This window comes from Coptis chinensis, chromosome 7 (assembly GCF_015680905.1).
Source record: "Coptis chinensis isolate HL-2020 chromosome 7, ASM1568090v1, whole genome shotgun sequence".
Lineage (NCBI taxonomy): Eukaryota > Viridiplantae > Streptophyta > Magnoliopsida > Ranunculales > Ranunculaceae > Coptis > Coptis chinensis.
This window is the reverse complement of record NC_141462.1, coordinates 10,535,078-10,546,825: the sequence shown is the minus strand read 5'-3', so window position 1 is coordinate 10,546,825 and position 11,748 is coordinate 10,535,078. Positions and strand designations below refer to the sequence as shown.

The window sequence follows — 11,748 nt, the reverse complement described above, 5'->3', positions numbered from 1 at the left end:
AATTGTTTTAATTAAGTTTTAAAAACCCGTTTTTTTCAATTGGGAGAGAGATCATGTTTTAATAGGAGAATAATTCCCGTTTTAATTAGATATGCTAGATTTTCGCTTTTCAATAGGGGAAGAATTCCCATTTTAATAGGAGAATGATTAAACTTTTAATTTAATTAGAATTTGTTTTAATAGAATTTGTTTTAATAGGAGAGGAATTCTCGTTGTAAAAAAATATTCCCGTTTTTCAAATAGAACAGAAATTCTCATTTTAATAGAAGATGACGTGGAATTTTAATAGAATTCGAAAAATACTCCTTACAGGAGCTTTAACATTAACATATATATATTCTTGAGATTCCTATTAAAACCTCATGCATACACCATCGGACAATCTATCCAAAAGCTGATGTTAAAAGCTTTAAAGATCTTAAATTATTTCTAATGTAATGCCATCAAGCCATCAACCATAACTTAATAATCTATGTTTTTAGCTTTATAATAATACACTAGAGAATAATTGAATAAAAATTGAAAGCAACACTTTAATTTTCTTTAGTCAATACGTATAGGGAAGCATATGTATGCATTTCGACTACGTTTCCTTTAGTCATAACGTATAGGGAAGCAAATTGTGCTGCTTCTCTGAGTTGTTCTTTGTATCCTATTTCTACTTTTGAATTTGATCCACACATAGATGAGAAATTGAATGACATTGTGGAGGCTGATGCCTCACGGACCAGCTATGTAAGATTCTCTTGAGTAATAAACAGGTAGGGGCCTGCCTAACCCCAGTTTAATTCTTTAAAGAAAAAAACAAACAAAAAAAAGACAACACTTTAATTTCCTGTTGTGCAAATTAAAAAGAAAACTGATGACAATAACTCAAAGCTCAATGCAGGCCTGGAAAAATGACAACAGGTTTTATCAACAACTGAACTGGGTAAAGTTCCAAAATGAAGGAAGACTCCTAGAAAAGACATATGTCATGATTGCCATCTCGTCGCGCTCTAATCCCATGAGACTAACCAATAACAACATCTAAAATAACCAAAGTAAAGCAATCCACCAGCCACAATTAGCAAACTAATCGATGCACGAGCTTTCACTGTGTCCCATGTTCTTCTAAAGCTATTTGTGAGGTAGATATGGTGACCATGATAAGGATATATTAGTACTGTATGTTAGTGAAAAATTACGGACTTTCGTTCTTGGGACATGGGGGGACCTAATTTCTCATCTGATGGGGAAATCTAATTGGCTCATCGAGTAGGGGTAATACTAGTTAACCCTTCTTCTATGCTCTGTAGGTTCCATCAGTTCAAGTTTCAATCCGTAAACTCTGAAATGGAAACAAGATCATGTAACCTGAAACTAAAGCCAGAGGGAAGATTACATGACATCATGAACCTATAGTCAGTTCCAAATAAACTATTGACAGCAAGTGAGCAAAACTAAATATTCCGTCTGTTACATGCTACAATTGAAACGTTGAAACTTGAAAAAGACCTTAAAGCTCAAACGGATGAAAGCAGAAACAGACTCATGTTCAGTTAGTTATTTGGATAAGGTTTAACAATAAAAGGGGTACAAGAAATCAATAATGCCATGTATGTCTCATTTCCCTTTTATGTTTTAACGATACCTAGTTAATTAACAATTAAAACAACAAAGACAGTGCACAGCACAAATCCACCATTGTACATTCATAGAACCAAAACATACAACGCTCTTTGGTCTATAATATGCCCTTTGTATGACATCTCTTCAAACAACAAGGCCGTGAGGTTGACAGGGGCAATGGGTGGTGATGCATGTCGCTTCCAAAATTATATCCATGATTGCTTTCTTTCTCCCATCTGAAAGTCAGTTTCCATGGAACAAACGTTACAGAATGCAGAATTTGGTAAGCCAGACTATACTATGGGCTAATCTGAAAAGATGTGAACAAAAATCTGGTCAAAACCAGAATGAGACTTCTTCTGTACTATACAGGACTCGGTGGAAACTACTACTGTCGGTATTTTCACCATTCAAGAAACTGCAATCCATCAGACTATTAAGTGTCTTCACTCTATTCAATTAGCTGCTAAAAATATCTCAGAAGGTTACTCTGAGCCCTTCGGAATTTTCTTACTAATGCACTCAACTGTACTACTTGAATTCATCAGTACCATGTTTAATGCCCATATAGATAGAATAATTAATTTCAAATTAAGCTTGGGCTGCATGAAAAAGGTTCTCAATGATTATACAACATCTTTACTAGCATGGGGAGGTACTTAACCATTTTGATGTTAACAGCTTACAATGATCAAAGATACAAATTTTGATATACTAACATGTTAACATAGGGCACCATCCAAAAGTTCAAGAAAGAGAAACACTGTCAGTAATGGCTATAGAAGCAAAAGCGGGCATTCTTTACCAGGTTTCTATTGTGTGGTCAGCAAGTTATTTCCTCCACTAGCAGGTGTTTTCTGAAAACTCCCATCTACTCAATTGTGGATGCAGGCATGCCTGAGAGCAATCCAAATAGAAGTATTAAACATTCCTGTTGGCAATCATCCCATTCAGCAGGAACGGAATCTACGAGTTTGCATATTATTAGCTCAGCACCTTAACCATTCAACCACGGATGCCCAAACTGGAAGGCCTGGAAGGTGGCCTAACATTGCATTCACTTCTTAGTAGCTCCCAAACTTTTTAAATCTCTACAGCACTCAATAATTTATTTAAACAGTAAGGGTGCGAGAGGCAGTCAATTGCATGTATCAACTTTCTGCGGGGACCAACAGCATTAGCACCCATATCTTTAAGCTTTTCCATTGTCAAGTTTGACAATTGAAACTTAGTAACGTTTGCCCTACGAAACATCATTACAAACTGCCCAAGACCCAGTGACATGAGCCATCTGGTCAGTCCACCAACCTTTTCAAGTTTCCTCTCTAGGTTAGACGCCCGTATCATTCTATTTTGCACTCCTGTCACACTGAAGCAGCTGATTGGTCTGAGTAGAACTGTGGATCCTTGATGACAAGTATTTTGTCTCTTGGCAGCTTTCAAACCTCCATAAACCATCAAAGGCTTCGAGGATCCAAGGCCACCATACATATTATGATCATTAACAAACTTCGATGATGATAGATGAGCCGTTGATTTCCCGCACACACGTTCCGGACCTTCTAGTGCAGATTTCAAAGTGGGCCTGGTGATGTTCTTCCTACGATTGGGAACAGTAGCCCAACTTCTTTCATCAAAAGAATTTTTGAGTTTACCAGAACGTGTACGTGGATTTACCTCATTCAGAACTTGTGCACGACTTCTTTTTGACTTTCTGAACTTGGCAGAGACCTTATTTGACCTTAATCCTTTCAGTGTTTGCTGTAGAGGCAACTCTATGGGAGGAATCAGAATGGTTATTTTCTGTTTCTTAACTATCACCCAGTCATCTTCATGCAGGTCTTCAATCCCAACATTCGAAGACTCCACATGGTCATTATGAACTTTCTCTTTGTTTGTGGCTAAGGGAGCCGTCTGCCCACTTTTTCTTTTCACCATTAGATACAAACCCTGCATAATCATACATATTCAATACAACATAAACAAAATGCAATACCGATCAGATGGTTGTGCTCATCTAACAGGGTATATGTTTGCATTAAGAAGTATGTCACGTATAAAGGGGGGGGGGAAGAAAATGAATTCAACATTAATATTTTGTGGATATGATATACTCACTATAAAAATCATCTCTACAAAGTTTCAGCTCATTTGGAAACCTCTAACATTGGCAAAAAATGATTGCAAAAACTCAACATTTCTGGACTGTTAGATTTCTTTATGTTAGAGGTTTCCAAATGAGCTGAAATTTTGTGGAGATAATATTCATGGTAAGTGCTTCATAACCACAAAAAATTAGGTTTAAATTCATTTTCTAGGTGAAGTTTTATTTACGTACTTATTTTAAGTTAACTTAAGTAGCTATTTTTTAGAGAATGATTGTATATATATATAAAGAGGATGTATAACATTTGCCGCCCTTTCGTGTTTTCTGGAAATAAAAATGAATTCAATCCAAATAACCACCTCTTTATGGGTTTCAGAGTCGACTTTGATTTGTTTCGAAGATATCTTCACCCCAAAGAACAATGAAACTTAATTCTGTGTGTTGTAAGTTGTGGCTGGAGATAAAAACGCCCATTTGTTCTTCCTTCCATTTTATATTTTTGATTTCTTATTAATTGAAGTGAATAAGCAGTTGGGTTTTGGGTGACCATGGATGGCACAAACGTAATCGAAAGAAACACCATAGAAGCATATTTCTACTGACTAAAACGACCAACAATTCAATTTAATCATTAATATGATCTAAGCAGCTAAAACTCACAAGAATTGAAATTATAATGAACTCAAAAGAAAAAGAATGATAATGGTAACTGAGCTAGTTAAATAGAAGATGGGGTAAGTTGAATTACCTGGTTGTATTTTCTTTTAAATTGAGCGTTGAAATGGTTACTGAAGAAACCCTAATGATTTTGATTTGTAACTTTTAAGGTAGTGTCCTCAGTCCACGGGCCACAACTCTGACAAATGGAAGCCCATTTGTACCCATTCTAAAGTCTCAAGTTTTAGGTCACTAGGTTTTTATTTTATTCAATTTTTTTAATAATTGTTTTGTCTTAATTTTATTTTTAGTGTCTTGATTTTTCAAAATAGAACAAATGCCCATAAACTCAAACAAAATGACAAATGCCACGTACGCAAGATGGAATGATCAATATCACATTTCCTTAATTACATTAATTTATTAATAACTTATCATAAAATAAATCACGTCCCTAACAAAATAGTTTCTCATATATATTCGTTTATTGCAACGACGCAACTGTTGTATTTTCTTTCTCGAGTTTTGTTATTATCTTTTTATAGCATTGAGGGCTTGCAAGTTGCAACCGTTAATCACAAATTTTGAAGTCCCCAATTTTATCTATGTAATCAAAGAAAGTATCAATTTCTCTCAGATTGTGGGAATAAAAACATAAGAAAAAAATAACAAATTACATACATGAAACGAAGAAAGCACTTGATGGCTTATAAAGACCCTTTGCTGCTTTCTCCTTCTTCGAACCTCTTCTACTCAAAAGACAACAAACAACACATAAATCACAGCAATCGATCAAAACATAACAACAACAGTTATAGTTAACACATTTGTCTTTCTTTTGCCCAAGTATCCCCCTTTGTTCATCATGAAGAACAAGAAGTAGAAGAAAAACAGGAGTTATGTACAAGGACATACCATTATATTTTTAAGTCAGTGCTTAAGAATCTACAACAACACAACCAAAAAAGTACAACTCACTTAGAGTTTCATACAAAGGTGATACAGGAATGAGGGTATGGGTTCAGGAGAATATATTTTGATGAGCATGTGAGCCATCATGAGACTTGAGAGTACCTATTTTACTTCAGTAGTGGCAAAGTATTCAGTAGTACACTAGTACTTCTAAGACTTGAGAGTACCTATTTTACTTCAGTAGTGGCCAAATATTCATTGTATAAACCTTTCTTATAGTTTTTATTTTTTACAAAGTTAACATGGGAATGTGTCCCAGGTCAAGCTAAGCATACCAATCAGCTGAAGTGCAAAAAATTTAAGATAAAATTCAAAATTGATATTACACGTTCAGACTACATTACTGGGAAAAGTTCACAAGACATCCAATTCTACTTTGTGATATAAGAAATCCTAGCAATTATAATATTTAATTCAGAAACTTCAGTACCCTAACTTCACAACAAATACGCATATATAACTTTGCACAAACATATTCAAAAAATTCAAAGCTAGAGATCCTTACCTCTTGAGTGTTTATCTAGTTTTGTCACCTTGAGTCACGGCAAGCCAGGCCGTCCTGTCCTATATATCAATCAACAATAAGAAACCTCCAAACTAATAATAGTATAACAGGTATAAAGTCTGTACAATTAGATAGTTCTATGAGATTATTGTGATTCTAGAGGGAAAATAAAAAATAAAAAACAATAACCGTATATACTTATTTTAAGTTAATTTTTAAGTAACAACTTTTTAGAGAATGACATATATATACAACAAACACATATCTTGTCATTCATATTTCGTATGATTCAAACTAATAAAAAATACCTAAACTGCAAGAACCGCACGAACTATCCAACAAAAGCAAAAACATAACAAACAATAATAATTGAATTGGAAATCATTCATTAATCAAGATCAAACACAAAACAATACAAGCATCATGACTAACTGGAACTATGAAAGAGACATTTGTGAGAATATGAAAGAGAAAACAAGAGAATAGACATTACCGTGCACCAAGCAATGCCCCAAGAGTCAAGAGACATCCCTACGGTCAGTCGGATTACTTTTCAAAATAAGGGCATCTTATAACAAATTAGGCTATTTGAAAATTTTGACTTGGTCCAAGAGTGTTAAAAATCAGTATTGAGTCTGGAGTCTGGACTCGGGTGCAAAAGCTAATGACAGAAATGAAAGCACACTCAAATACTTGATATTCTAGATGTTGCCCAATCACTTTCTTAAAAGCCTGCTTGTGAAAAATTGGATCAATAGCAAACCATGGATATGGATGGTTTTGTGCTAGTAGATCGAGTTTTCAAGAATGAAAATACATCTGTCGCATCACCATTAAAAATTGAGAGAGAGGGAGCGCTTGTGATTTGCCCACCCGACTTGGATTTTTTTTTGTTTTGCCGGCAAATTGGTTTTATTTTTGCCGGACCCATATATCGCAACAATCAGCCGGCAAAATATCGATTTGCCAGCGGGAAAATTTCGCTCGCACGGAACCACTTTTATGGCAAAAACCCCTTCAAATCGTAATAACTCACAAACCCTCTTTAGAAATAAGAAACTTAAAAAAAAAACCCCACTTAAACATAATAGGACTAGTAAAATAAAGTGGATGAATCATCAACAAAAAATATTAAAGCAACAAAAGATAAAATGAAGAACTCTACAATTTCGAGAAAGCTGAAAATCCAAATTAAACAAAAAAAATCAAACCTTTCACTTCTAGAAGAAATGAAAATGAAATTGAGAAAATGGTTGCTCCAAAAACTACGGTGAACAAACCAAATATGGAATTTTCAATTTTTAATCATATTTTTTTAAATTTGTGTAAAAAATTAAAATTTCATATACTAGTTAGTTTGTAAATATAAATTTACATTTGTTTTGTTATTTTACTCTATATTTTATAGTTTTCATATTTTTTTACAATTTTAAGTTTAGATTTATTATGCATTTTTATGTTTGTGTATGTAGTAGTTTTAGTATGTATTTTTATATTTTCGTAGTAGTTTTTATTCTGCATTCTTAAATTTGTGTAGTATTTTTACTCGGCTTTTTTTATGTTTGTGTAATGTGTGGTAATAGTTTTACTCTGTATTTTTTTAAATTTGCATAATAATTTTACTATGTATTCTTAAATTTGTGTAGTAGTTTTATTTTGCATTTTCATGTTTGTATTGTAGTTTTACTCTACAATCTTATATTAGTATAGTAGTTTTACTCTGCATTCTTAAATTTGCATATTAGTTTTACTCTGCACTTTTAAATTTGCATAGTAATTCATTTATGCATTTTAAAGTTTGCATAAATAATCTTTGTTATTAATTGGTTTTCTCTTATTGTGACAGAAGGTAAACGAAAATAAGTCGTACAAGACCTTTAGAGTTTCCGCATTAGCTACGTTTGGCCTTTGTGGTATATTTTTGAGAAACGGCTTAGAGCTTACCATATCCCAACAAAGAACATGGGATCCAAAAGAAGAATGCAATAAATGATTAGTTGATTTTTGTTTAATTAGCTTTTGGTGGATTTGTTAGATCTTTGATGTAATAACTACAATTGTTATAATTCTGAATGTAAAAAGTCTAATTTGGCTTAATGTGTTGTTGGTAAATGATGTAATGAGAATTTGTTTTATTTTTTCAGTTGGTTTATTTTTTCAGCTAGTTTTTCAATTGGTAAAACAATTGGGTTTGTTATGTTTTCAGAAATATACCGTCTAAACATAATTTTGCATAGGTTATGATCGATCTGTTTTCTCTATGAAAAGTTATCTTTTCATAGGTCAAGTTATTGTATAAATTTAAATTTACATAGATTAGTTCTGTTGGATATCAGTTGTAATAATCTATTGTATAAAAATACATTTTAACAGGTCATATAAAAATTACATGAGTTCGTTATGTCAGATGTTAGATTGGTTAATTTCAAAGGAAATGCATGTGAAAACAATTTATCATGCATAGTTTTCTTATCTGCTTGCAAACTTGTAAACACACTATTCTAAATTTAAAATTTCATAGATCAAGTTACTATGCAAATTTAAGTTTTTATAGCTCCAGTGACTATGTAAATATAGTTTTACATGTATTTTGTCCGGTGTTGGGAAATTTTCAATCTCAAAAGGGTAAAAAAAGAAATAAGATAAAATGGGAACGGACCGGATTTTTCTCTTTTTTGGAAAACATGAAGGTTATTTAATGATACCTAAATAATAGGAAGGTTATGTGGTATGGGCCGATGGGAGGGAGTTTATACTCAACCGGGTTAGAACGAAGGGGTTAAGCCTCCTTTCTTGCTTTTATTATACTAGAAATTGCCCGTGACTTTGTCACGAAGCTTTTAAAAATAATTGTTCTCCTAATTATTTCTTGTTTGTACATTTAACCTTTTCACTTAATTGTTACAATATATGAGATTATAGGTGAGGAACATTTTTTTTTTGGATAAGTATACATCTTTATTTTACTTTACCCAAATATTGATGCTCAACTAACCACGGTCAATAGAATTAGGCAAAGAGTTAATTTCCAACCTTTTTTTTTCTATATTAGGCCACCTGCAAGCAATTAAAGGTCATATAGAGGCCACCAATAGGACGGGACAAACCATTCAACAACTACAACAGACCATCAGGAGGCTACTCCATGGACGCTGATGTTTTCAACATAGCAATTGAATATTGTGAACAACAAACTAAATTACAAATCAAAAATTATAAAACAGTTTTCTATGCATGCTGAATCTAAGTTTGCCATCACCTGCATCCTGCATGGATTGGCAACACTGTCTTTACGTCAGTGTATTGAGAAATTACCTACAAGTGAGAAATTGTCTTATGTTATCACTTCAAATAAACATGGTCAATAGAATTATAGAACTTCTATGTGAATGTCCTAATAAACTTTGCGAAATCAAGTGTAAAAACCAACAGGCCATGTCTGTCCATTCACCAGCCACAACGGGCTACTACTTGGACCACACACTGATTTCACCTCAAATCTCAATGTACCACATCGAAATACTGATAAAACTTTCTCATGTGATACAGGCGCATAAAGTTAAATTTCCACCACACTAATATCTTTATACAAAAAAATAAGGAAAAAAAAAACTTGCAACATATTTTGCAGAATCACCAAGAAAATGAATTATTTAAGTTGCAAAATTACGAAGTAAAGTAACCAAAAGACTACAACTTCCGCAAATAAGGATGACATATAGGTTTATTCCAACAAAATTTCTGGATACATGATATTTGTAGTGCAATTAGAAGTATCTGGTGGAAGGATGACACTAATTCTTTTTGATGATGTGCATCTTGAGAGGGCCACATACAATTGTCCATGATTGAAAATAGGTGTCCGTAGATCTATCCCAACGTATTTGACTGATTGTCCTTGTGATTTATTTATCATCATTCCATACGAGAGTCTTATAGGGAATTGATGTCATGTCATTGGAGCTGCCATGTCATTAGATGAAGGGGTCAAAGAAATTCTCGGGAGAAGTACTGGCTCACCTGCTTTGTCTCCAGTTAAAATCCTAGCCTGAATCACTTTAGGAGCACATTGAAGAACTATTAGTCATGTTCCATTGCAAAGTCCATTTCTTGGTGCTATATTTCTGAGCAGCATAATTGGGCTCCCACGTTTTAGCTTTAGTTGGAAAGGAGGTAAACTTGAGGGATCAAGTGAATTCAAAAACTCACTTGGATAATCACCTCCATTCGTGGGAGAGTTGCCATCTTTTTCAATTGATTTATCTGCTACTAAATATTCAATAACATTTCCAGGAAACAATTTTAAGGCAGTGTCATTGATTTCCTTGACATCGTCATTACGTGTAGCTAGAATAGTACGCTCTCTTAGAAAATCAATTGAAGTTGTGCCCTCCACGTTCAAATTTGGGTACACAGAGTAAATGAGTTCTTCGAGATTTCTACAATGTCGTATCCCAGATGGAAGCTCTACCGTATCTTTCAGATTCATTCAAATCTAAACAAATCAGTTAAACTTAGACGATGAGCTACTATGTAAGAGTATTTGCAAAAATATAGTTCAAAATAAATGGTTAAAGTAGATATTTTAGCTCTTTCAAATAGTTTGCAAAGTCGATGTTATCTGGCTCTGTCATATCAAGCCGCATGTTTTGAACCAGATGCAAGACTTCCACATGTATCTAGAGCGGAGATCGTCTCAATGATGCAGCGACAAATTCTTCACGGACACCTTTTGGTATAACAGGCAAAGTTTGCCTAAAATCCCCTCCGAGAATCACAGTGATTCCACCAAATGGCTGCTTATTGCAACATATATCATGGAGCGATCGATCAACAGCTTCTACATAATGTATATGTTGCATGGGGACTTCAATATTCCAAATAATAAGTTTCGTCTCTTTGAAAAGTCCCGCTTGCAATGATTCTTTACCAAATCCACATACTGTGTCTTCTAACACATCTAGTAGCAACCTAAATGTTGAGTGGGCAGTTCGACCTCCGGACAATAATAAAGACGCAATTCCAAAATAAGCCACCATAATCAAGATATTACCGATACTACGACATGATGCTACAATTGTATTGTATAGAAATGTTTTTCCAGTACCTGCATCTCCATTTAAGAAAAATAATTTTTCTTTAGCATTGTGCACAGAATCCATCACTGCATTGAAAGCTTGGCGTTGCTCTTCATTGAGAAGACTGACATTATCATTTTCCACCTGTTGTAATCCCTCATACTAAAGTTGTTGTTGCTCCAAAATAAGTCTATTTCCAACTACCTTATTCCAATTTTCTCTTGGTAGTGGCATGTCTGGGAAATCTGAAAGCTTCTTACCACTCTCAAAAAGGATTTGGTCCAATAAAAATAAGTTGTAGTCTTTAACTTGGTCGTCAGATAGATTTGAAATAAGAAATAATGTTTTCATCTTGGGTGCAAGATCATCACATATTTGTAATGCAAATCTATCCCACAATAGTTCTAGACGTGTTGGAGTGCACTCTTGAAGGATAACACTGAAAAGTCTTCGTAGTTGATACCCAATTTGCATCACAGCTGCCTCCTCTAAACACTATTTTCACTCCTCATCATCTTCTAACAGTCCTCGTGCTATACATGCGGCTCTAAATGTACTATATGAAACACTATCTACAAATTCCAATGATTCAAATGACTACGGGCCCTTTACAACAGTTAACAACAAGCGAAGATAGAAACGTTCACCTGCATTTGGACTTACAAAATACATCTGACCAATAACATAACAACTTTTGCTCCTGGGTGTCCAAATTTTCTCATAATTGTCGTAAACAAAGTGTTGAGGGAATTCTTGATAAATGTACTTTCTGGCATGTGGATATTGATAAGCACCCAAAACTGTAATATTAAACCTCG

At 34.0% G+C, this 11,748-nt stretch overlaps 2 protein-coding genes across 5 annotated transcripts; both read right to left on the bottom strand.

Moving 5' to 3' along the window:
• Positions 1 to 1,514: 1,514 nt before the first annotated feature.
• Positions 1,515 to 6,707, bottom strand: LOC147485943 (Sterile alpha motif (SAM) domain-containing protein). 4 transcript variants are annotated; one of them, XR_015200861.1, is made up of 5 exons: positions 6,346 to 6,478; positions 5,853 to 5,911; positions 5,057 to 5,124; positions 2,417 to 3,561; positions 1,515 to 1,847 (listed from the first exon to the last, which is right to left on the bottom strand). XR_015200861.1 is itself a non-coding variant. In XM_086570171.1 (4 exons), the coding sequence occupies exon 4, from the start codon at positions 3,547 to 3,549 to the stop codon at positions 2,695 to 2,697; it is 855 nt and encodes a 284-aa protein (XP_086426297.1). In that variant the 5' UTR covers positions 3,550 to 3,561; positions 5,057 to 5,124; positions 5,853 to 5,906; positions 6,346 to 6,707; the 3' UTR covers positions 2,182 to 2,694. The 4 variants fall into 4 exon arrangements, 3 of the variants coding, with proteins under 3 accessions (XP_086426297.1, XP_086426296.1, XP_086426298.1); XM_086570171.1 differs by lacking the exon at positions 1,515 to 1,847 and having other exon boundaries at positions 2,182 to 3,561; positions 5,853 to 5,906; positions 6,346 to 6,707; XM_086570170.1 differs by lacking the exon at positions 1,515 to 1,847 and having other exon boundaries at positions 2,182 to 3,561.
• Positions 6,708 to 9,936: 3,229 nt separating this feature from the next.
• On the bottom strand, positions 9,937 to 10,341 carry LOC147485942 (uncharacterized). Its single transcript, XM_086573613.1, has one exon. The coding sequence runs from the start codon at positions 10,339 to 10,341 to the stop codon at positions 9,937 to 9,939; it is 405 nt and encodes a 134-aa protein (XP_086429739.1).
• Between the last annotated feature and the right edge of the window lie 1,407 nt (positions 10,342 to 11,748).